This window comes from Vicia villosa, unplaced genomic scaffold (assembly GCF_029867415.1).
Source record: "Vicia villosa cultivar HV-30 ecotype Madison, WI unplaced genomic scaffold, Vvil1.0 ctg.000004F_1_1_1, whole genome shotgun sequence".
In the NCBI taxonomy this organism is placed as follows: Eukaryota; Viridiplantae; Streptophyta; class Magnoliopsida; order Fabales; family Fabaceae; genus Vicia; species Vicia villosa.
In genome coordinates this window covers 1,882,927-1,907,822 of record NW_026704934.1, presented here as the reverse complement: position 1 = coordinate 1,907,822, position 24,896 = coordinate 1,882,927, and the positions used below count along the sequence as shown (strand labels likewise).

Below are 24,896 nucleotides of genomic sequence, written 5' to 3'. Positions count from 1 at the left end.
GTGACTTTTGACAGAATCGCTTTATGCCACACCTTAGACCAAACCGGGTTAGACGGGTTACTAATTTGAGACAAAATGACCTTATACATTTGAGTAGCAAAATATGCGCTAGGAGCAAACCAATCTCCGATATTAAGATGACAAATGATGTTTTATCAACTAGAGTTGTCTTTACTTGTGATTCTGATTGAATCAACACTCGTCTTGTATTTATTAACCAAAAACCTATCCTACTCTCAAGCTTATTTTCCACTTCTATTTTTCTTATGATTCTCATTTTGCTACCAAGACAATTTGCAGAAGTTAAATTTATGGTCTGATGCACAAATACATTATGCATACCACCACTACTGCAGTACACGACTATTTATTATTTAGGGTAGCTTTTAGTTATGGCTTAATTACTAGTAAATTTATGGCGTGATGCATAAATGCATACTAGTACATAGCTCCGGTTTCATTCTAATACACAGTTAGGCATGATCCAATTCCAAACACCACTTTCATTGAACAAATCAAAATTACATCACTTACATCAATAATACACACTTGTATGAGTTCACACCTAAACAACCTCAATTCTCAAATATTTCCGCTTTATATCTTTTTGGATTTATTTATTTTGTAATATTTAGTTTAGTTAAATCATATTTTAAAATTATTTTCTGACGTCGATAATGTGATATTTCCACATTCTCATTTTTTCATGTGAACTTAGTAAAAATGTCACAAGTCATGGTAGGTAGGTGGTGCTAAAATAGGTGTTAGGTGGTAAAATTACAATAAATGTTAAAATAAAGATCACAGTATGTCCAATTTTAAAACGTGATTAAGTTAAGCCGCTTTTATTAAAAAAAAGTTTGTAAAAACACATGAAATTAGGAAAGTTGATTAATCTAATCTAATCTTATGAATGAGATAATAGTAATTAACACATGAAATTAGGAAAGTTGATTAATCTAATCTAATCTTATGAATGAGATAATAGTAATTAATCTGGCAAACAACACATAACAGAACGCGTAATTTGACTGAAAATTGACAAATGAGTTTGTTATCAGAAACAGAAACGAACACCAATGAGTCCACCAACCTTCTTCTTCTTCATCTTCATTCTTCTTCCCGCGTAAAACCCTATTCTCTCTTTCCTTTTCCATGACGACGTCGTTTTTCAACGGCGAGAGAGTCGTTGTTCTTTTCTTCATCTCCAGAATCCTCTTCTCTCTCCCAATCTCTCTCATCTCCCATGGCGTTTCTCTCTCCCTCATCGCCATCGCCGCATTCCTCCTCGAGATCTCTGTGGATTCCTCCATTTCTCCCTTCCCTCTCAGCACCAGGTACATCTCTTCTTCTTCCTCTCTCGCTCTCTCTCCCTGTCTCTCTCTGATTCGTTGATTGATTTCCCCTTTTCAGACCTGGTGCTTCCTCCGGAATTCTTCTCGGTGCAATCACTCTTCCGTCTCTCATTCTCTCCAAATTGATACAATCATCACGTGGATTCTCGCTCCAACAAATTCAACCTCAAGGTTTTTGTTATTTTTTCCCCTTCATTGCGAATTTCAGTCTTAGGGTTTTTATATATATAGAATTATGAATTGCGATTTTGTGATGTGTACGAAATTTTAATGTATAGAGATTGAATATCTGACATTGCAATACTGGGCAACATCTGCCAGCGTCTTCTTTGTGCTTTTATTCCTCGCGTTGAGGCTAAGGATTTCTCATTGGGGTTTAAGGTTTAGCTTCTGTTTCATTTTCCTTCAAACTGTGCTCTGTATTGCTGCTCTTTTGAGCACTTCTCAAATTGGTAAGTTTTTGTTGGGTTATTTTTTTGGAGTGTTGAATTGTATAATTGAGAAATCTGTATTCTGATCAAACTGGTATTGTTTGTTTATTCTTAGGGTTGCACCCTGCACTGAAGCTTTCGTGGGTGTTTTTTCATGGATTGGCGTCAGTAAAGCTAATTCAGCATTTCATGAGAACTTTTCCGTCTTGTGCTTCCATTGGTAGGTCTTTCTTATTCACCTGTTGTGTAACAGGTATTCTTCTGCGTGTTTTAAATTTTATTATCTTGACAACTGATATGGGACTAAAATTTAAAAAATAATTTTGGGTAGAAATATGGTGTTTGTGATTTCAACTTACAAGAACACACTTGACGTTAGGAATTTATCAATAGCCATGGAAGGCAAGTGCACTTCCTATTTTACCTATCCTGCCTCATATAGTCCTGCCAAATCAAATAAAATCACCAAATCTGTTTAGAAAGAACTATGGGAAAATTAACCTTTCCCACGTGAGAGAACCCTTGCGGGCAGCAAATTTTTAATGTACAAATCCCCTCAATATGAGAGGTAAAAGTTACTGAACCTAGTTAAGAGAAACTTCACTGTAAAATATAATGAATACATTATAGTATTCTCCAACCAACAAGGATAATGCAAGTAGCTCCTATTCACTGCCAACATCAGAGTAGAAATCCCTAAAGACAACATTCAACAAAAATAATCCACAAGTACAATGGTGAGAAAAAATCCAACCATACAGATCTAAAGCCCACAGTTTCAAGCAAGATTATCAACTAAAATTTACTGAAAACAGCGCTTAAGCAAGTAGCAAAAAGTGAGTCAATGTTTTCCTGTCCTCATTCTGCCCCGGTTGACACCAAAAAGGAAAAGATAACCAAGTTTTCGAACAACTCTTTCTGTCTCTCTTCTCTTCTACCATTTCACACTTTCTCCTGTTTCCCGTTCTTTCCCTTTTTCTTTTAGTTTCAAAAATATTGGCCATATTCTCTGTTTAAGGCCATGTGCAATAGATTCAGCTCTTCCTTGGACCCTGCCTTGGTGGGAGCTTTCTAGCTCCACCCATGAAGAAGACCCAACCCAACCCAACTAAATCATTATCATATATAAACAAGGTTTCTTTAAATTGTTACTTGATTTTTTGTTTTTTTTGTCCCTTTGCCAGTAGCTGTATTCATTTTTTACCCTTATCTGAAATATGGAAAATGCTGCGTTATTGCCATTAGACGGTTATATCTTAGAATAATTATATACTTATTAGGGGTGTTTAATTTCTCAGCTCGTTTATTGATCATGGTTTCTCACTGACTTTAGGGGAAGCATTTTTGGTGACTGCTGGCATCGTTCTCTATTTTGGTGATATGCTGTTGCTTACTATAAAAAAGGTTAGTGATTTTTAACACAATTTTATATAAAAAGTGTGTGCATATATATATGTTATTCATGATTGCAATGTTTAAACAGCTATGTGGGCTATTGGTGTCATCAGAGTTGGATACTACAGATGAAATAAAACGAAGTGAGATAAATATTATAATTCAGGTATTGGTCCTTATCTTATGATTTTTTTTTATGTTACTAGTATAACTAGATCAGCTGAATTCATCTACTGCTTCTACAGGGGCTTGTCCTTGGGCTTCTGCTATATCCAATAGCTTTGAAATATATTCTCCAAATATGGGAGTGGTTAATAAATACAATTTATTCTGAACAAAAAAGATACTATGAGATTGGGAGATCCCTCATATTTATTGCTTCCCTTGGACTTGCCCTCATAGTGTTTGTACCATTATGGATGCAGTTCGTACAGGAATTTGATATGCATCCCTTTTTCTGGTATGACATCAATATTTGATAATTTTGTTAGCTGCCAGTTACTGATTTTTTCAGATATGATCTGAAATACCATGGAAGTGGTAATAATAGGATGCTTGGAAAGTAGTTTTTTGACTATGAGTTGAGCAGGATATAGGATATTTTGCGCTGGCAGGCGGCAGCTCTGTTACATACATGTTATTAAATAAGGCAACACAAACTGCTGAATACACCCGAAACTGTGGCATGCTGAACATGTTCATTGTAACATCTGATTCCACTGTATTCACACACCTAACATAGACTAATTTGTAAAGATATGAATGTGAGAATCATAATAAAGTCTTAACATAATCCTGCAAATACGGTTGATTTTAAAAAAAAAAAAAAAAAACTATAGAAGCCAATATAGTGATTTGTATGTTGGCTGCACATGCAGCCTGAGTTTATCAGTATCATGAATCCATAGAGAGAAATAGTAATAGAAGAAACTGAAACTTGTTCAACTAGGAGTCCCAGATTGATAAGTTGTTAAACCGTGATGGTAGTCTCATGTTCAAATAATTTTTGGTAAACATAAAACCACATTTTTTTACTTTATCATATCATTATGCCAGCTGTTTTGTTAGATAACTATCTTTTAATGTTTTTGAAACATCTCATTGCAGGGTGCTTTCGTTTGTTTTCTCAGAACCATCCAAAAGACTGTCGTTGTGTATCTATTGGCTGTGTATAATTTCTGTTTCTGTTTTGCGATTCTATACCATCTCTAAGAACAGTAAGATTGAGAGGATTCTTTTGCGGAAATACTACCATCTGATAGCTGTCTTGATGTTTTCACCGGCCCTTATCTTTCAGGTAGTTCGCGAGACTAGATTGTTTGTTATCTAATGGTATTGAGTGGATTCTGCCACTTGGTATCCATTATCCATTTTCTTTTTCCATTAAATTCCAGTGCCTTGTGTTTTGTTGTGATTGAAAGCAGCAGGGGAAAAAACTATTCATCATAAGCCTTCTATTTAATGATTAATGCATATGACAATCTATAATGTGTCATTATTTTTTGAAAATGTTTTTTAAAATTCCTCACTTTATTTTTTAAATTATTGTATGGTTTCTACTTTTGCAATGAAAAATAAATAATTTGTTTTTTAATCAATCAAATAGTTTAGGAAAATGAGAGATTATTGTAAGTATTAATTGATACGTGCAAGTCTAACTGATACATTAATTTTTTTTACAAATGCTATTTAAAAGTTAGTTTTCATTTTATGGTTAAGAAAAATAAAAGGAAAAAGAATAATTGAGCCATGACGTGTACAACAAAAACATAAATATTTTTTCCTTTACACCAGCATTATAGAGGTCATTAGTTGTACGAGAATATGTTTTATGTTGATCGACTGTGCTAATGTATGTCAGATGTAATGCTCACTTTTTTTTATTGTTTTCAGCCAAAATTTCTCGATCTAGCTTTTGGCGCAGCATTGGCGGTTTTCTTAATATTAGAAATTATTCGAGTAAGTATCTTGAAATGCATTCAGCTTAGTTTTGATGAGATCGTACTTTAAAAGGGTGATTTGTGTTTGCTTGTTTCTTGTTGATTTTATTAATAACAATCCATAAGGAATCAATATTTAAATTCATTATACTACAGTTTGGAAAACTGCTATCAGATGTATCTTTCTTTATGTGGCCAAAACAAATAATTTGAGTGGGTCCTGTGAGATGTATTTGCAATAGTCTGTGTATTGATGATAAAAAAAGGAACTGGATAAAGTATGAAACTGAGACACATTGCAATCTGCTAGAACAATTTCTGTAGAGATACGTCATTAAGTTTCTGATTTCATGGAAATTTGTTGAATTTTTTTAAAATTATGATTTTGTGAATTGATCATTTAAACCCAACAATACTAGTGTTGTGCAATGATATCTATTATCAATTCAATATTACATGTACAGTCGTATTTCTTATTGCAACCATTCAATGCTAATCATGAAGATATTACTGCCCAAAAGTTCAAATGGTTCAGAGTATGCCTGATTGGTATTCATAAGTTTTCTTGGTTGCATTTTCATTGACATTGTCTTACTTAGGTATGGAGAATCTGGCCCTTCGGACAACCAATAAATCAATTCATGAATGCATTCACCGATCACCGAGACTCTGATCTTCTCATTGTCAGGTATTCTACTCTTTTCACTATAGCTCATATTAGAGTGTTTTTGATACACAACTATATTTAGTTCTCTTTCATGACAAAATTTCCTTTTGCCCAGCCACTTCTCACTCTTGCTTGGATGTGCTCTTCCTATTTGGTTGTCTTCTGGGTACAATGATCGACCTCTTGCACCTTTTGCGGGAATTTTGAGCCTAGGAATTGGCGATACAATGGTAAGTCCTCTATATGTGTGTGGAGGGAGAGTGTACCCAACGGCTGAACTTTGGGGCCATTGCAAGCAATCAACTGATGAATTTTTTTATTCTATTTAATAGGAAACATATGAATTGTATCTTAATGCACAAGGTTTTCGTGCAGTGCGTAGATTTAACTGTTTTTAATCAGTCAGCAATATTTGAACCGTATATACAAGAACCTGAATCGATCTAGGCTGTGACAGTTTTGGAGAAAGTAATCTACTCCCATTTTGGGGAATCAATATGATTTTTTATGAATACTAATGTATGATAATTTTTGTGAGTTTAGACTACTTTACCTGTAAATAAACAGTTCCCATGGAGAAGCAAATTGATTAGGTTCTAAGAGCATCTCCAATGGTAGGATTTTTCAATGAGTTCTCCAACTAGACATCAATATAATAATTAAATATTGAATCAATTTGCCATGCATAGTAGAGTTGCATTGCAATGCAACTAGTAAAAAATTGTGGTACCCAATCAAATTACTTTATGAGGTAAAGTTGTGGGACCCATTTGAATTACATCAATAAAATAAATATTAAATAAATTATTTTGAGATGATATGGCTAGTGAGACTCATAAAAAACTCAAAAATGGGTTGCACCATTGGAGATGGCCTAACGGGTCTGTATTGACATATGAGCATGTACCATTTTGTCTGAGGTGGTGAAATCAAAGACTAATTAAAAGCATTAAAAATATTTTTTTTATTATATTTTTTTAATCCACAAATGTTAAAAGGATTTTTCGGTTAATGGCTGCTTATCTCCGTGGTTGATAGTAATTGATTCTTTATTTTTTGTTTAGGCATCAATGGTTGGGTACAAGTATGGTGTTTTGAGGTGGAGTAAAACTGGCAGTAAGTATTTTTGTTATTAATGATTTTTATCAGTGTTTTCTGTTGCATCATGTGAATGTATAGCTTTCCCATTTTTTCAGAGAAAACAGTTGAAGGTACTGCAGCTGGTATAACGTCTGTACTAGCTGCTTGTTCTTTACTCCTTCCACTCTTAGCATCAGCCGGATACATTTTCACTCAGGTAACGAATTTGGTTAAATGTGGATGTTAGCAAACTCACTATTAGTAATAAAATTGATTTTTTTTGGTGTTGAAATCAAAGGAACTTGATACCTTAGTTCAGTACTTCAGGTCTTCTGTCACTCTTTGCATAAAACAAGTCCCACGTTATTCTTGTTCCTCTTATCCCTGTTTCATATAAGCACCAAAGCTTTATACAGTTATTTTTGTTACCACTGGCATCAAACAATTTTTTTTTGCACCAATAAGTTAAGAGTCTAGTGGACAAGCACTGCCCACTTTGATCCATGCATGAGGAGATAGTATCTGCGGCATGAGGAGATAGTTCAGACTTTAGGATCAACGAGTTGTATGTCTTACGGGGGAGTGCTTGCACTCTTTTCCCCCAACTCTCATCTTTTCTCACATGTGGAAACCGGGCCTTCTTAAGGGATACCTTTATGCTTCATTTCAATCTCTCTTATATCCTGTCTGAGGAGGGGAGAGAAAGGAATGGAAAAGTAACCCTATAGTAATACTGCCAGAGTTGTATACTCCAAGGATAGTGAGATGCAGTTCATCTTAGCGTCCCTTTTAATGACGAGAAAGTACAAAAAGTTACCATTTCTTTTTGATAAAATGAAATGGTTAAAACCTGTTAGTATTCTAGATTGTTTGTTCCTTAGACTATAGAGTTTTTCTTTGACGTCTTTGTTAATAACTTTTTGCAGCATTGGTTCTCTCTACTTCTAGCCGTGACTGCAAGTGGCTTGTTGGAAGCATACACGGCGCAACTTGATAACGCCTTTATACCACTCTTTTTCTATAGTCTTCTCTGTTTGTAGGAATAGCTTCTCACTAAAGCAAGTTTCCTTGAAGAGCAATGACTGGTTTCTGCAAACCTGCTTGGCAGAAAAGGTCAGATAATTATTAACCAATGCAACGGCGATTCATGACAGTTAGGTTTGGTGTACATAGTTAGGATTGTATCTTTATACAGAAGTGATAGGAATACAGGTGTTTTGACCTTTTCTTTTAAAGGGTTAATACCTAACAAATAGCATACAGTATTCAGGATAGGAGGGACAATTTTTCATTTTTTATGAAACACTAGTGCACTTGGTCTAAAGGAATTTTTATTGTTTTCTATATTCACACGAATAGTACTTTTCATTTCTCAAGGTTATGTTGTATATCGGCAATTGGTAGATTAAAATTTTTTAAATCATGTGAGAAAATATTCATATACAATATTACAATGCACTTGTTCTCAAGGAATTTTGTCTTCAATTTTCACACTTGTATTTTTCAGTTTTTAATGTCTCCAAGCCTTTGGCTCCCATGGATGCTTTACTCACACCATATTAATTTTTCAACATTATGATAGGACACCTGGACACTTAACATATTCTAGAAGATTGTGGAATAAATGAACATAAGTTAGTTAAGATATTCTCTGATTATAGGGAATTTCTGTTATAAAAGAGAGGGAAGGGTAGAATTTAATTAAAAAAATGTTGTTAGAAGAGTTACACTTACACATAGCTCTGGTTAAAAAGTCCATAGAACTCTGGTATATGCATTTCATTCCTTTTTTCCATCATTGTAAGAGCTTGAGGCTCACCTTTTCTAATCTATAAAATTTATTTCATCACCTTAACTTCCAAGTCATATCACATTCCTACATCATGTTAGTCAAGAAACTACTGAAATTGTCTCGATGAACTCTAATGTTCCAACACTTGAGAAGAGTGTTTCTAACCCTGTTAAATAAACATTTCATATAGATTTGTGTTAGTAACTTTGAGCAATTGTACCGTAGATTGGGATAATTGAGTGGTTCAGGTATTATGATTACTAATTCTACTGAATTCTCTTGACTTTCATTAATTGAGCTAAAATATGGAAAGTTATAATTGTTCTGGATGAAGTGATATTTTCAACCATTTGATTCTGCAAACTACAGTTGTGATGATCCTTAGCTTCTTCTTGTAAAAATAGGTAGTAATAAACATTAAAGTTATTATTGTATCATGTCTTTAAAGATGGTTATCTATCGACATGTGACCAAAGCAAAATATCCAGAGCTGCATTATTTGTCCAACACTAACAGTAGCTTCAGCTCATGCATGACGAAACTTTGTAGTTATTGGCTTCAAAATTGAGACATTTTTGTCTGGGGATTGCTGATGTATATATGACCCAAGGCAGAGTGAAAGGGATTAGTTAAGTCCAGTTGCTGAACGTGGGACATTCAACTCAACATACGTACCCGAATGAAAGACGCGTTATGTTGTGGGTACTGTGACGCGTTTTAAAGACTAAAAAACCATGTTCAATCACTTTGGACCATGAAAGTTCTGAAGTGCTAGGACAAAAAAGTACGTTTGTAAACTATTTCGAATAGATTGGTCGTGCTATTATCTGTTAGTTGTTACTCTCTCGAATCACTTTTCTATTGATATTTTAGCATTCTTCATATTTTTTATTCACGGCTGTCACCCCTCTAAAAATCAATTTTCACTTTAAAAATTAAATTTTTATTCTACCTTGCATTTTTATTTATTTTTAAATAAAAAAAAATAAACCAAGGGCTATAATTCACTAATGGACCCATCCAATGGCTCATACTGAACTGACTAGTATGAGTTATGGTTCTTAAATCTACACAGAACAGTGACTACAATGAATCATGGTTCTTAAAAATCACGTTTATTATCAAGACAACATCAATTTTAATTGAGAATATTTAGTTAATTCGAAACAAAAGTAAATTTAAGATCAATTAACATGTTTTGATATATTGTGTTAAACGTTAAATTTAAGTACAAAAACACATTTGACCTATGAGTTATAAATTTTAGCATTATGTAGAATCAATTTTAAAGACAATCAATTCTATTTTTAAAAAAAGTTAATCATATCCAAGTTAATTCCACTCATTTAAAATTATTTTTAACTCTTCTAAAATAGAAATCAAAGTATCAAACAGGATGTCAAAATTAATTTTATATTTACTTAAAAATAAGTTAAATATTAAATTTAATTATAAAAAATATGTTTAAATTCAAAAGTTAAAAAATTTCAATTTCAAATTAAAATCTATTACAAAGACAAAATGTCAAAATCAAAATTCTCAATATTTTAAGAAGCAAAGTAATGACGAGAAGAAAAATTTGGCAAGAGAACATAAGAATGCACACAAAGAGACATGTTTAATAAGAGAGTTGGAAGGAGATATGACTAGACGATGCTCAAAAAGAGACGTTTCGTAGTATGATAACTCCTACACACTAAGCACCCACATGCTTTGGTCTCATTCACTCACTGCCTTTTTTTTTTTTTTTTCTTTTTATAAAAAAAATATGTTAGTATTACTTCCGTCCAATTTTATAAGCTATTTTTGTTATTTGATTTTTTAAAAACATATTAAATTATTTAAAATGAAAATGTTATCAATTTTCAATACAAAAATATGAATAAAAAAACAGTTTAAATTTAAAATAATAAGATTGATTCGTATATGAAGTAAATAAAGAAATTAAAAGTGTAATTTAATAAAATATTTAATTGCAGAAATACGTTCGAATATCTAACATTACTTATTCTCCCTTGAAAACCTTTTAAAAGTAAAATTTTAAACATTACATTTTTTTTTGGTAATATTGAAAATCTTTTTTTTTTTCGATAAAAAGACAATATATTCCAAAAAAGATTGATACACAAAAAGGTGGGGGACTAGGCCAAAACCCACTAAAAAATATTTAAACCTGTAAATAGGCAAATCAAGCCTATTTTTTTTACATAGTCATTCATAATATCAACGGGTAAAGAGTCAAAAAGAGTGAAGGAATTAAATGTGCGGTCTAAATTAGCAAAAAAATCCGCACAACTATTACCTTCTCTACATATGTGAGTAATAATGAAGTTAGAATCTAAAACGAACTTAATGCAATTGAGCCATCTGTTTCTGCGTTGCCAAGGAACATGATCGAAGTTCACCGGAGAGAAGGCCTTTACCACCACAGAAGAATCAGACTCCATCCAAAGATTAGTCCAACCTCTATCTTTTGCCAATTCAGTACCACGCAAAACTCCACAAAATTCCGCCAAGAGCGAGGAATTCCAACTAAGAGGCTCAGTAAAAGCCAAACAAAAATCTCCCGAGCAATTTCGAAAAATGTCACCACAACCCGAAGACTGAGTATTATGTACAAAATAACCATCCACATTGCATTTCATCCAATTAAAAGGAGGAGGATTCCAAAAAATTTCTCTAATTAAAGGACCTTTAGGAGGATTAATTCTGATTTGAAAAGCTTTCAGGATATCAAAGTTAAACAAATTATGCCTAAAGCAATAACCTGACTTCTCACAACAAAATTTAACCTGAGCAACAATTGAGGCTTTAATGTTACTCTTGCAAGGAGAAATGTTAGAAAATCGAGTAGCCTTTCGGGCACTCCAAATGGCGTTAAAGACCATGATAAAGGCGACTTTTACCGTGAAGGCTCCTTGAGGAGAATTTGCTTTGAGGAAAATGTTCCAAAAATTGGAATAAGAAAAGCACACCTGGATATTTAAGCAATTGGCCAGCCAATCCCAAAGACCAGAAGCCCAAGCATAGGAGAAGAAAAGATGATCGGTATTCTCCGCATGAACCATACATAACGAACACATAGAAGTAGCGAAGAAACCTCGCCGACATAGCTGATCATCTGTGGAAATTTTATCATGAAGCACACGCCAAAGAAGAAGCGTTTTCGAGTGAGGGATGTGAGAATTCCAAATGGCCGCCGCCCACGGAGGAGGAGGAAAAGCTTTCAATTTGTAGCAGTAGGCTTCCTTAAGAGTCAAAGAACTATTAATAGAATGTTTCCAACATAAATCATCATCAAACTGCTCATCCGAAATAACCGCGCCTGAAAGCCGCGTTTCTAAGAAGGGGAAATGGTCCAACCAAATTGCAGGAACATTGCTGCCAAAATTCAAAAAAAATTCTGCCACAGTAGCTTCTGTATTAACGCCCAAAACAGCAAGAGAGGCTGCATCGCAATCGTTAATAAAAAGAGCACCCGACCACGAATCTAACCAGAACTTAATCTTTCTACCATTACCCAACGATCAAGAAGCGTTTTCCAACACAGTAGGGTATTCCTCTTTAATCTCTTTCTAAATAGAAGATTAAATGCGATACCTCACAATACCATAAGCTCTACTAAATCAGTAAGAAGTTTCCAACTAAATCATTACTACAATGCAACAATATATTTTGTTTAGTTATTTTTGTTAGAGTAATATAATTCATATGTGTTAATTAAGTTAAATAATTTAAATTATTTATTCAAAAATTAATATTTGACAATAATTTTTATTATATTTATATATTAATATAAATAAATTATTAGTATTTGCAAATTCACAGCTTTTGAAAAAAAAATCCCAATTTTTTAATAATAGAGAAAAAGTTTAATGAAATATGTTATAGTAGAATTACATGACTCTATCATATTATACAAGATTTAATCTCCAACAACTTTTATTTATATTTTTTTGATAATATTTAATGTGGTACTTGAAAATCAACATTTAAAAAAAGAAGATATATTATCATAAATAATTTCTGTTTCAATATATTAAGATAATGAATTTTATATAGTCTCAGTGTTAAAAAAAATTGTTATTAACCATGTTGTCGGCAGTACAATTTATGTTTAGTTCTTTTTGACCTGATATATTATATATTTTTTATTTATCTTCTCTTTGAAAGGAGAAATTGTACAAAACAATATATTTAAAAAGAGTCTACCTTATGTTTCAAAAAGAAAAAAAGAGTTTACCTTTATATATATAAACAAGCCAAATTATATTGAAACGTCTAATCTAACGCAAAATGTATAAAAAATGGGACATAGAATCTAAGTATACAACAAAAATATGGATTAATGACCGACAACAACTAAACATGTCTCAAAGAAACTAAAAAACACAAAATCAATCTCACATCACATGCACAAAATAAAGATCATAGGTTAATAGAATCAACAAAATCAAAATTATTTGATGATTTAACTATACACGCAGTACAAGAAAAATACTGTTTAAATTATGGTTAAATTTTTCATAAACAAAAATTTGGGAAGGGATAACTCTCCTAATTCATATAGTAGTATTAAAAATATATTTTTTATTTATTTAAAAAGTATATATTATATAGAAAAAACATATTAAATGTATTAACAATTTAAAATGAAACTCATTTAGATATATTTTTCCCTTTCTAAAGAAACTTATAATTAAAGATAAAAGTAGCATTATTTATATTGAGTTATATACACTCCAAATAACCTTATCTATCACCCTTGAATGTGATCACACCATTACAAGTGTGTGCACATTATATTATTATATAAGTATATGGTAAATAGCTCAAACATTCAACCAAATCTAGCTCTCAAACAAATTCTATTCAAAATTCATTAAGAAAACACTTTTGCATTGTCATGGCCAAAAAGAAGAGTAGAGGTAGCATTGTGAAGCTCATTGAGAAGCTACAAAAGAGGCTATTGCTAGTGAGAAACAAATCATCATCAACCTATGTGCCAGAGGATGTAAAAGAGGGACATTTTGCTGTTATAGCTGAAGGTATGAAAGAACAAGAATCAGAGAGATTTGTGCTTCCATTGAGTTGTTTAACAAATCCAATTTTTGTGAGGCTTTTGGAGCAAGCAGAAGAAGAGTATGGTTTTGATCATGAAGGTGCACTAACCATTCCTTGCAAGCCTAGTGAGCTTCACAAGATGCTACTACATGAGGATTCTTGTCATAATTCTATGGTTTTTCAAAACTATTGATAATTAAATAATAAGATGCATATATATATGTTATAGGAAGTATGTTAGATTTATATTAAAGTGAGATTAAGTTGTTTTAGTTTAATCCAAATGAAATACAATAGTTAATGATGAAGAGTGCTTACAGGAATTAGAGTCTATCTTTTATATATGGCTTGTTGTATGTTGCTTGAAGTGTAGATAGATTATAATGAATTGCACTTTTTGGCCTATCTTTTTCCATCTAAATGATTGAAAAACTAAGCAAGTTATGTTTGCTACTACCATATTAACTTTATAATTATACCTCCGTTTTTAATTATAAGTCCCTCTTTAGTTTTTTTTTCTTGTCCTTTTTTATAAGACTTTCTTTAATTTCTAAAGTGTATTAATTATTTTTTTTCTTCAAACATTTCCTTAATTATATTACATATTTTTCTACAATCTATAATAAATACACTTGTATACATATTAATTATTTCTCTCTTCTAAGAATAAACTTATAAAATTATATAGATGGTCAATAAACCTACTTACACCTGATTGTTTTTGTTGAGAAGTCTGGGGAGCGTGGTTAGGAAGTGTTCATAGGTCAAACGTTGGAGATTCAAGAGACATCGATATCACATATCCACTAAAAGTTTTAAGGCAATGGAGGTATGAATCACTTCCCTTATAAATCCAACATTTTCTCTATTTTTGTCGATGTGGAATTTTAGCACTTTCACATTTGAAACCCAACAATCTCTTATGCAAGTGTGAGTCACCGACATCACTAGCCTTGATCCACACTAGGATCTACTTCCGATCCCCACCGAGCCAACCAGAGCTCTGATACCAGTTGTTAGAACAACAACTAGTATAGAAGATTAAAGATTAACAAAAAGTAAGAGACAACGGGCGTGATCGATCTTTAATAACACATTTTGGGCAACAGTGCATACCTCTGTAACTTTAGAGTAACTATAGTTTCCTTTATTTTTGTATTGTAAATTGATTGGATTACAATGTTACAATTACAAGTCATATATATAATACTAGGGTTTAATTTATCTAAAACTCTGTTACCTAGTTTTCCTCAACAAACAATTATCTCTACCCATAATTATCTCAACAACCCATAGTCATCTCAACAACCCATAATTATCTCAATAATATGAGTTATACTCTCAACAACCCATAATTATCTCAATAATTCATAATTATCTCAACAATATGAGCCCTACTCAACAATCTCCACCTTGGCGAATATCAAATCCCTATGAAGACTTAATGCATAACGATTCATTTTAAAATCTGGGAAGGTACAGATACCGCTTAATACTGAGAAACATGTAACAAGTCCAAACAATGCCTAAACTTGTAATGACTGGCTTGGTCAACATATCAGCTGCATTATCTGAAGTATGAACATTTTCAAGTAATTTCTATTCAAATGCAAGTAACTCTCTGATCTTGTGAAACCTCACATCAATATGTTTGGTCCAGACATGATACACCTGATTATCTGCCAAATAAATGAAATTTAGACTATCACAGTGCAACTGAACTCCACCATGCTCAATACCTAATTCTCTCACAAATCTTGTAAGTCATAAGGCTTCTTTGACAGCTTCGCCCTCCGTCATGTATTCTGCTTTAGTTGTCGACATGGCCACTATATATTGAACCGAAGATTTTCAACAAATAGGTCCTCCTGCTAAAGTAAATACATACCATGTTATAGACCTCCTATCATCCATATCACTAGCGTAATCTAAATCAACATATCCTACGATTGAAGGATCACCCTGTTCACAGCTAAACATGATACCATAACTTATTGTACCCTTCAGGTACCTGAAAAATACACTTGATTGGCTCCCAATGATGCCTTCCTGGTTTGGACATAAACTTACAGACTTGACTTATAGCTTGTGCCAAATCTAGTCTAGTGCATATCATAACATACATTAAACAACAAGCAACACTGGCATAAGGGACATTTGACATATACTCAACTTCCACATCTATCATTGGACATTAATCCAATAAAAGCTTAAAGAGATTCGATAATGGAGTACTCACAACTTTCAATATACTTATGCTAAAGTTGTCTAACATCTTTTAAACATAGCTTTTCTGAGAGAGCTATAATATTTAAGCACTTATATCCCATTGAATTTCCATACCAAGAATCGTTTTAGCAACATCTAAGTTTTTCATGTCAAACTCCTTCCCCAACATGATTTTCAATTTACATCATGTAAATGAGTAGCAACAATCAACATATCATCAACTTAGAATAACAGAAAAATAAAAGAGCCATCATCAAGGCTTCTAACAAAAACACAAAAACCATACTCCCTCCTCATATAGTCAATCTTAAGCATGTACGAATCAAAGAACTTGTACCATTGCCTTGAAGACTACTTTAAATCATACAAAGACCTCTTTAATTTACAAATTAGTCTACCTTGTCGAGTAACACTAAACCCCTCTGGCTGCTCCATTTAAATTTGCTCATCTATATTATCATGAAGAATTGTTGTCTTCACATCCATCTGCTCTAATTGCATGTCTAGACTAGCTACCAAGGCAAATACTACCCTACTAGAAGTATGTATGACGACTGCCGAAAAAATTCCATCATAATCAATCCATTTTTTTATGAGTATCCTTTTGCTATAAGACGAGCTTTAAAATTTTCTCATTCTTTTTCTATTACTGTTGGTTTTCTCTTGAACACCTACTTACAACCGCGCCCTTTTTCTTAGGAAGTTGGACAAGTTCTCATGTCTGATTTTTCTTCAAGGAATCCATCCCATCCATTATTGCACTCATCATTTATCTTTATCCTGGTTAGCTATAGCCTCTCAAAAAGTAGAAAGGTTTCTAAAACTAGTAAGAAGTGCATAGGCTGCCAAGTCTTCATACCCATATCATTCTGGTGGCTTAATTGAACGGTACTCTATGTCAAATACAATAATATAATCTTGTACTCCACCTGAAACTTCATATTCATGGTCTGTTTCAATATTAGAGCGTGGTTCCTCTTGTTGTTCAGGAACTACCTGTAAATTATTCACTGGTGGCAGATCAACATCTACCTGAACCACCTGTTTGATGGAAGTTTCTTCTTCAGATGTTGGTACATCTATTACAACTAACTGCTTCAACATTAATTGCTCATAAAAAACAACATCTTTATTGATTACCATATTATTTTTAATCGAATCTCATAACTTGAATCCTTTCACACCTTTTGCATAACCGACGAAGACATTCTTCTTCGACTTTGGATCAAGTTTGAATCGATTTTCATTAAATATATGCATATAAGCTGGACACCCAAAATCCTTAAATTGTCAAAGTTAGTAGGATTACTTGTCCATACCTCCTCTGCAACCATTCCCTCCAATGAAGTCTGTGGTGATTTGTTGATAAGATAACACGCCATGTTAATTGCTTTTGTCTAGAAATCTTTTGATAGTCCACCGTTTAACAAAAGACATCTTGCCATTTTAGTTAAAGACCTATTCGTTCTCTCTGTCATACCATTTTGTTATAGTATCTTACAAACTGAAAAAATATCTTTCAATACCGTGTACTTCACATAAACTTTTGAATTTTAAATTAATGTATTCTGACCAATTATCTGACCTCAAATACTTGATTTTTCTACCTGTCTGATTCTATACCTTTACCTTCTGTAACTTGAATTTGGTAAAGACTTTGGATTTATGTTTCAAGAAATACACATAAACCTTTCAAGAAAAATCATTTGTCAAAGTCACAAAATACCTTAAACCACCCATGGAAACCTCTTTGGTAGGTCCCCAACGTTAAAATGACATAGTCTAAAATTCCATTTGTTTTGTGCTTCCCGGTGGTGAACAAAACATGACGCTATTTCCTAAATATACAATATTTGCACAATTCCAACTTGCAACTTCGAACACCTTTCAATAGATTTCTCATATGATGTTTCATCATCCCACACTCACTTAGATGACCCAGACACATATGCCAGAGTTTGATTGCATCATTATCAAACTCTACTGATGCATCATCACGTACAACAGTGTTCTCCAATAATTTATAGATATTACGTGCAATCCTCCTTGCTCTCATCACAATCAATGCATCCTTATAAACCTTCATAATGTTTCTATGTCTATCAGGCCTGTAGGAAAAACCATTTTCCTGTAGAGTACCTAGGAAAATCAAGTTCTTCATCAATTTTAGAATATATATGACTTCGTTCATTGTTCTCACGCCACCATCGTCCATGGAAAATTTAATTTGTATCATTCCAATGATACATGCTTTATCATAACCTAGATAAACAAATTCAAAATTATCTCACATGAATGTTGTGAACTATTCCCAGTGCGAAGTCATGTGGTAAGAACAACCAGAGTCAAGAATCTACGCATTTATGCACTTGCTGGATAAAACACACAATATATCTGCTTCATTGCATGAATCATCGGTTTAAACTACATTTGCAGAATTGGATGAACCCTGCTTTCTATTTGGACAATCCATCTTCCCATGCCCAATCTGTTTACATCTAATGTTGATGTTTTACTTCCGATTCCTACAATTTTCGTAGCCAAATTGGTAAACTTCTTTACTTAACTTACTCACGCCTTAGCATAAACTTTTCTGTGCAGATTGAGCCAACACCTACCCAAATCAACTGACTTGCACTTGAAATTAGCCTTTAGGGTACTGTGATACCTCAAAGCAGGACCTACTCTTATGGATGTTTAGTGGTTCGGAAAAATCTGAACCAAACTAAAATTCAACCAAATCATAGGTTTGGATTAAGTAATTTTTTAGTTCTGTACCAATGAAATTCAATGATAATTGATTCGGACATCGAATTTCCAATATTCTAGCCACAATCCCGTCTACTTGAACCAACCATAATCAATTTTCATAACTCATATCATCATTGTCATAAACACTAATACTAAACATTCAACTTAAAAAAAAAAAATATTGAAGTGTCAGTTTATGGATACTATATGTTATACAATTTGATTTTAATTTGTTATTAAAAAATGCTAATATATTGTGCTAACCGAGATAAAGCTAAAAACCACCTTCATTACCATAATTCAAAATCCTGTTGGATATTTTTTCACGTACATATTTTTTTATCTAATATGAAAATATTGTTTATCTAGTGTTTATAATTGAACACTACTATAATTTTTTATTTTAAAGTATTATAAAAATTAATTTTCGTAAATTATTTTATTAAAATATTTTTGCACTTTTTTAATGTAACCGAAGTAATCTAAACCAAACAAACCCGTTATTTCTTAATTCGGTTCAGACTTTATCGATTTTTTTTTACAAATTCAATACCAACTAATCCGTATATCCCAAACCAATATGTGTATTTCTAATCGGTTTAAACATCAAATTCTTTTAAAACCGAATCTAACCAATCCGCGAATACCTTTACCTTTCCTGAACTTCTGTTCAAAAAGAATTCCAACCTCACCATAACAAACTTCTGCTAAATTTAGTTTTTATTTAGATTCCTCTCTAATCAGTTCTGATAAATTTTGCTTTTATTTAGATTCCTCTCTAATCAGCTATAAAAAAATAATAATAAAAAAAAAAAAAAAAAAGTAAGAAACAACATATTGTCTCAAAATCCTCATTCGAGGCTGAATTTATTTGTTGATAATGGCCGCTGACAGACCTGGACATCCCAACACAAGCAGCCCATCTCAATATTTTATGACAATATAAGTGCAATCCACATTGCTAATAATCTTTTATGACTTTGCCATTATTTTTCTATTTTATTTAAATGCTACTTAATTTTAGTTTGTTAAAGAGTTATTATAGGTATTATTTCTCCCTATTATGTAGTAATTCTCACTAGGTAGTTCTGTTAGTCCACTATCCTATATAAAGTTGCAAACCTTTGTATAAACTAAGTTAATAATAATAATATTACTTTTCTCCATTCAGGTTTGTCTCATTATAATGAGAAGAATAGTAAAGAAAATTGACTATTCGTTAACATCAGAACATATCATCTCATAAAACAAGTCATCACAACATATCATCTCATAAAACAAGTCGTGTACAACTAGTAGATCAACAAAAATGTATAACATAACATCTACCATTCCATTATCCATATATTAAGTTGGTCAGCATCCAAGCAACCAAATTGATAAGCACCACAGACATTGAAATACCAACACATATTTCAGATGTAGTGACATATTGGACAATACTGTATCAGACACTATTTTTTCAGTCAGCTAAACCTGCCTTTGCCTTTAAATGCTGCTTGAAATCCATAATGTCACCTTCCCATCTGGTCACTGTTTGATCAGCACAGACCCATATCTCATGAGCCACCTGATTTATGAGCCTAAAATCATGACTAACAAGTACCAGGCCACCATCCCATTCATTCAGTGCCTCGGCTAAAGAGTCGATTGTCTCGATATCTAAATGATTGGTTGGCTCATCTAAGAGGAGCAAGTGGGGTTGTCTATAGGCTAACCACGCAAAGATCACGCGACTCCTCTGTCCGTCGGATAAGTTTCTCATAGGCATTACCTGTGCTTTACCTGACAATCCGAATTTCCCAATGGCTGCTCTCATCCTCTCTTCTTCATTTCCAGGGTACTCTTTAATCATAAATTGAAGGGCAGACAGTTCCAGGTCTAGCTTTTCAGTCAAGTGCTGGTGAAATTGTGCAATGCGAAGGTGGTTATGGCGACGAACCATGCCATCTAAGGGAACCAAATCACCAGTTATGAGTTTAAGGAATGTGCTCTTTCCAGCTCCATTGGGTCCAACCAAAGCAATTCTGGAGTCTAAGTCGACCCCAAAGTCAATGCTCTTGTAGATGAGATTATCCGGAGTGTAACCAAATGTCACCTCCACAAACTGGAGAACAGGTGGGGGGAGTTTTCCCACATCAACGAAGCGAAAAACTAAAATTTTGTCTCTTACCACCTTCTCTGTAAGTCCACCGCGCTCCATTTTTGCAAGAGTCTTCTCTTTACTCTGAGCTTGCCGAGCTAGTTTTGCTGATCCATGGCCAAATCGAGCAATGTATTCCTTCATTGAGGCGATCTGCTCCTGCTCCCATCTATACTGCTTCATCTGGTTCTCTTCCAGTTCAGCACGAGTCTGAACATATTGATCATAATTACCAGTATAGAACTTCAGCTTTTTGCTCTGCATGTGGATGATATTTGTGCAGACACCATTAAGGAAATCCTGGGAGTGTGAAATCACAACCAGAATTCGGTCAAATTTCTTCAAATTCTCCTCCAGCCACACACATGCTTCCAAATCTGCAAACATTTTCAAAAGAGTAAATATGAATGCAACCATAATCTAAGATCAAAAGTTAGAACAAAAGAACAGATGGTATAAAAATTAATAGCAAAAAAATCGCACAGCTAACGGAGCGAAACAGAGAAAGAAAATATATTGAATTTCATATGAAAGCATAACTAAAAAAGTGACACCCATTACTACCCAAGTTAATATTAAATCAGTAGTCTTAGGAAAAATGTCACACCCATAAAGTAACATGGTAATGTAGAAAGCAGAGATACAATACAAGAAATGATCAAAGAATTACAAGATGCAAGTAAATGGATATAGCATTCACAAAACAGCCATGATGTCAATATATATTCTCCGGTTTAGATGAAATCCTACCGAATGCTTTATCAAAGCAGACACCAAGAAAACTATACTCAGAACTATCTAGAGGCCTACCCAACAGACAAACTAGAACTAGGACTCAATATATCCAGGTCTTCTATTTGATAGGCATAATTGAAACAACATATAAAGAATCCTTAGGAGCTTCAATTCAAAATGACAAGTGAGCTCATGAAGAAAATCGTCAAATGGAAATCAATGCACAAAACATGACAAGGTAATAATGCCAATTCAGTTGCAAATAAAGAGTTAATTATTTCAGAGAGGTGGGATACCAAGGTGATTGGTTGGTTCATCAAGAAGAAGAATGGTTGGGTTCATAAATAGGGCTCGTGCTAAAGCAATCCTCATTCTCCATCCACCAGAAAAATCACGTGTCTTCTTTGCCTGCATTTCTTTGTTGAAACCAAGACCAAATAAAATTTCAGCAGCACGCTTTTCTGCAGTTGATGCATCCATAGCTTCCAGTCGCTCATAAACTCGTTCAAGTGCTTCACCACCGCCATCATCCTGGAACAGAAATTAATCAAGCATGGAGTCATCTATAAAAGCAAAATATCTTTGAGCAAAAAAGTTCAGATGTCGTAGTACTTAAACATACCTGTGCACCCAGAATTTCAGCTTCTTTCTCCAATCTCAACCTTTCCTCATCACAGCTAATGACAGCCTCCAATGCAGACATGTCAGATGCTTCAATTTCCCGGCTAAGGTGATAAATATCCATGTGCTCAGGAATAGGAAGTTCACGTAACCCTATTGCTGTCAGTAGGGTAGATTTCCCACAACCATTTAATCCAAGCAAACCATAACGTCTGAAAGGAATTTAAAGAAAACACAATCACCAACAAATATACAGTTATAATCAATGGCATCCTATTCAGAAGTCAGAACAAGTAAATATTAATGACAAACCTGCCATAATTTAGCTCCAATTCAGAATCAACTATAAGATCATGTCCATGGAAGGTAACTGACAGAGATTCTATCTGTATATTCAGATTTCAGCATAAACCAAAGGTCAATACAATACAACACTAATCATCTTAAATGCATGGACAATTAAATGTATTGGTAATTAGATGGCAGAAATATCCTTCTTATTGCGCAATATTGAAATATCACCTACCTCTGAAGGATTCATAGTAGGTACTAGGTAGGTGTACATTCACAATGGAGAATCGAGATTTTGATCTGGGCTACATGGTAGAATGTCATTGCTACCGGCCCAACTGCTCAGCTAGGTGTTCAAATACAAGCGGGCACCCATGCTAAGAACAATAGTTTAAAAGTAAGACTACTGACTATCTAAATTAAAAATGTTTACTCCAATTTTCGAAAATATGGATTAATAATTAATGAAGGTTCTGGGTAGATTATCCATTTATCTTCTTTTTTTAAAGGTACAATGCAATATATATGCAAAAGTAAGCCAGAGTATTTTCAATTAAAGAACCAAGACATGAATACTCTTTCAATTGATAGGCCAAGAAAAAAATAATCAAACTAAACTCATAAACTCACTAGTTGAGTCTAAATCAAAATAATCAAACGAATGGCTATGTTTGAATATCATAAAATGACAGAGTGGAGTGGAATGAAGATTCCATTCAATTGTTTGGAAAATTTAAGACGGAACAAGACAAGTTTTTCATTCCTCCCAAATCAAAGGGGAAGAAATACAAGGGTAAGTGATAGAATAGAATGAAATCCATATCACTTCATTCTGCCCCGCTCCATCTGATTTTAAATGATCCAAACAACAGAATATCATTCCATTCCATTTCATACGGTTCCGCTCCATCCGATTCCATCAATTCAAAGAAAGTGTATGTTTGGACATTGTGAAATGAGCTGAGCAGAAAGGAAAGGAACAAAGGGGAATGGGGCAGAATGAAGATTCCATTCAATCGCTTGGGTTTGGGTATTTTATGACGGAGCAAGGAAAATTTCCAAATTCTTCATTTCGCCAAAATCAGGGGAGAAGAATTATGATGGTAAGTGGTGGAATGGAATGGAATCCATACAATTTCATTCCGCTCCATCCAATTTTAATTGATCCAATCAATGGAACTTCATTTCATACCGTCCCATTATGCCTCATTCCATCAATCTAAACATACCCTAAATATAATCAAAATCAGATTGTTTCAAAATAAAACTACCCTAAACAGGGCAAAATGCATGAACATCAAACTTCAAAGTAACAAAACCATTCCGCACCACTAAGTGCATTCTTATCGTCTCACTCTTCCTAAATCATATTCTTTCACTCTTCTACATAAACTCTGTTCATTATCTTACTGTTCAAGCTCGATATTTACATTAATCACTTTTAATTATTAACTCTACAAAGAACTAAACTAACCCTACATGCAACTTTCCCTCAACATATCAAACACAACAACCAAATCAACAAAATCAAAACACTGTACAATAGCTTTTTCAGTAGCAATCAATTTAAGATAAATCAATCAAAATTAAATTAATTAGCAGCACTGCACGATGATCAGTTATTGCCCACCCTAATATCTCTGGAAAGAGGATGAGAACAGAGAACGCCGGTGCATGTCCGATCAGATATCTGAATATCCCCAATTCCGTTAGCAACACTCTCAACCGCTTTCACCGAAGCCGTTTTCGCTGAAGCAGCAACCTTGCCTCCTCTCTTAGCGGCAGCGGCGGCCTTCTTCTGGGCGGCCTTCTTCTTGCTTGCCTCAGACACCATTTTCAATCTCTGAAATCTCTGTGCATGGAAACAATCAGTTTCTATCAGAGAAACAAGTAGAAATTTGAAAACGCGCGTTTGATAAAAAGCTGAAAAAAAATCTCAGAGAAAAATGAAATGCAAACCTGGAATCGGGTACGTAAGAAGAAGAAATGGATCTAGTGAAGTGGAGATGAAATAACAGGGGTTTAGATTTTTAAGAGATTTCTTCGTGTTTGTAGAGGTGAAGTTTGGAATATATAGAAGTGTCAGCTTCCACGTGTCTCTTGTGCGTTTGATGTTGGAAAAAAAATACTAAAAAAAAATATATATATATATATATATATATATATATATATATATATATATATATATATATATATATATATATATATATATATATATATATATATATATATGTATATATATATATATATATATATATACTCGAGGGCCAATCTCCGTCTTTGTTCGAGGAAACCTTTGCACGCCTTCGTTACCTTTTGGGAGGCCTACGCCCTATAGAAACTGTCTACCAGAGACTGTCCTTTGGTTTGTACTTTGGCATAAGGTTAGAATTCTAGCTCTT

General features: G+C 33.5%; 3 protein-coding genes across 3 annotated transcripts; 2 read left to right on the top strand and 1 right to left on the bottom strand.

The window, feature by feature from the left end:
* The first annotated feature begins 977 nt into the window (after positions 1 to 977).
* Positions 978 to 8,288, top strand: LOC131621450 (dolichol kinase EVAN-like). Its single transcript, XM_058892503.1, has 14 exons — positions 978 to 1,337; positions 1,414 to 1,526; positions 1,634 to 1,807; positions 1,902 to 2,006; positions 3,120 to 3,190; positions 3,270 to 3,347; positions 3,427 to 3,641; positions 4,289 to 4,478; positions 5,075 to 5,140; positions 5,721 to 5,809; positions 5,904 to 6,018; positions 6,853 to 6,904; positions 6,985 to 7,085; positions 7,795 to 8,288. Exons 1-14 carry the CDS (start codon positions 1,156 to 1,158, stop codon positions 7,906 to 7,908), a joined length of 1,665 nt encoding a protein of 554 aa, XP_058748486.1. The 5' UTR covers positions 978 to 1,155; the 3' UTR covers positions 7,909 to 8,288.
* A 5,199-nt stretch (positions 8,289 to 13,487) lies between these two features.
* Positions 13,488 to 14,034, top strand: LOC131621351 (indole-3-acetic acid-induced protein ARG7-like). The gene has a single exon (XM_058892392.1). The coding sequence runs from the start codon at positions 13,567 to 13,569 to the stop codon at positions 13,915 to 13,917; it is 351 nt and encodes a 116-aa protein (XP_058748375.1). The 5' UTR covers positions 13,488 to 13,566; the 3' UTR covers positions 13,918 to 14,034.
* A 5,912-nt stretch (positions 14,035 to 19,946) lies between these two features.
* On the bottom strand, positions 19,947 to 24,586 carry LOC131621449 (ABC transporter F family member 1). The gene is made up of 6 exons (XM_058892502.1): positions 24,454 to 24,586; positions 24,125 to 24,346; positions 22,516 to 22,589; positions 22,205 to 22,415; positions 21,879 to 22,113; positions 19,947 to 21,224 (listed from the first exon to the last, which is right to left on the bottom strand). The coding sequence occupies exons 2-6, from the start codon at positions 24,326 to 24,328 to the stop codon at positions 20,167 to 20,169; spliced, it is 1,782 nt and encodes a 593-aa protein (XP_058748485.1). The 5' UTR covers positions 24,329 to 24,346; positions 24,454 to 24,586; the 3' UTR covers positions 19,947 to 20,166.
* Between the last annotated feature and the right edge of the window lie 310 nt (positions 24,587 to 24,896).

Excerpts from the sequence above, each read along its gene's own strand:
- LOC131621450 (XM_058892503.1), top strand. The coding sequence starts at position 1,156 with ATGACGACGTCGTTTTTCAACGGCGAGAGAGTCGTTGTTCTTTTCTTC. Across the intron at positions 5,141-5,720 it reads TAATATTAGAAATTATTCGA|GTATGGAGAATCTGGCCCTT; the intron begins GTAAGTATCTTG and ends TGTCTTACTTAG. Across the intron at positions 6,019-6,852 it reads TAGGAATTGGCGATACAATG|GCATCAATGGTTGGGTACAA; the intron begins GTAAGTCCTCTA and ends TTTTTTGTTTAG.
- LOC131621351 (XM_058892392.1), top strand. The coding sequence starts at position 13,567 with ATGGCCAAAAAGAAGAGTAGAGGTAGCATTGTGAAGCTCATTGAGAAG.
- LOC131621449 (XM_058892502.1), bottom strand. The coding sequence starts at position 24,328 with ATGGTGTCTGAGGCAAGCAAGAAGAAGGCCGCCCAGAAGAAGGCCGCC. Across the intron at positions 22,590-24,124 it reads CTCTTTCCAGAGATATTAGG|ATAGAATCTCTGTCAGTTAC; the intron begins GTGGGCAATAAC and ends CTGAATATACAG. Across the intron at positions 22,416-22,515 it reads TTGGAGCTAAATTATGGCAG|ACGTTATGGTTTGCTTGGAT; the intron begins GTTTGTCATTAA and ends AATTCCTTTCAG.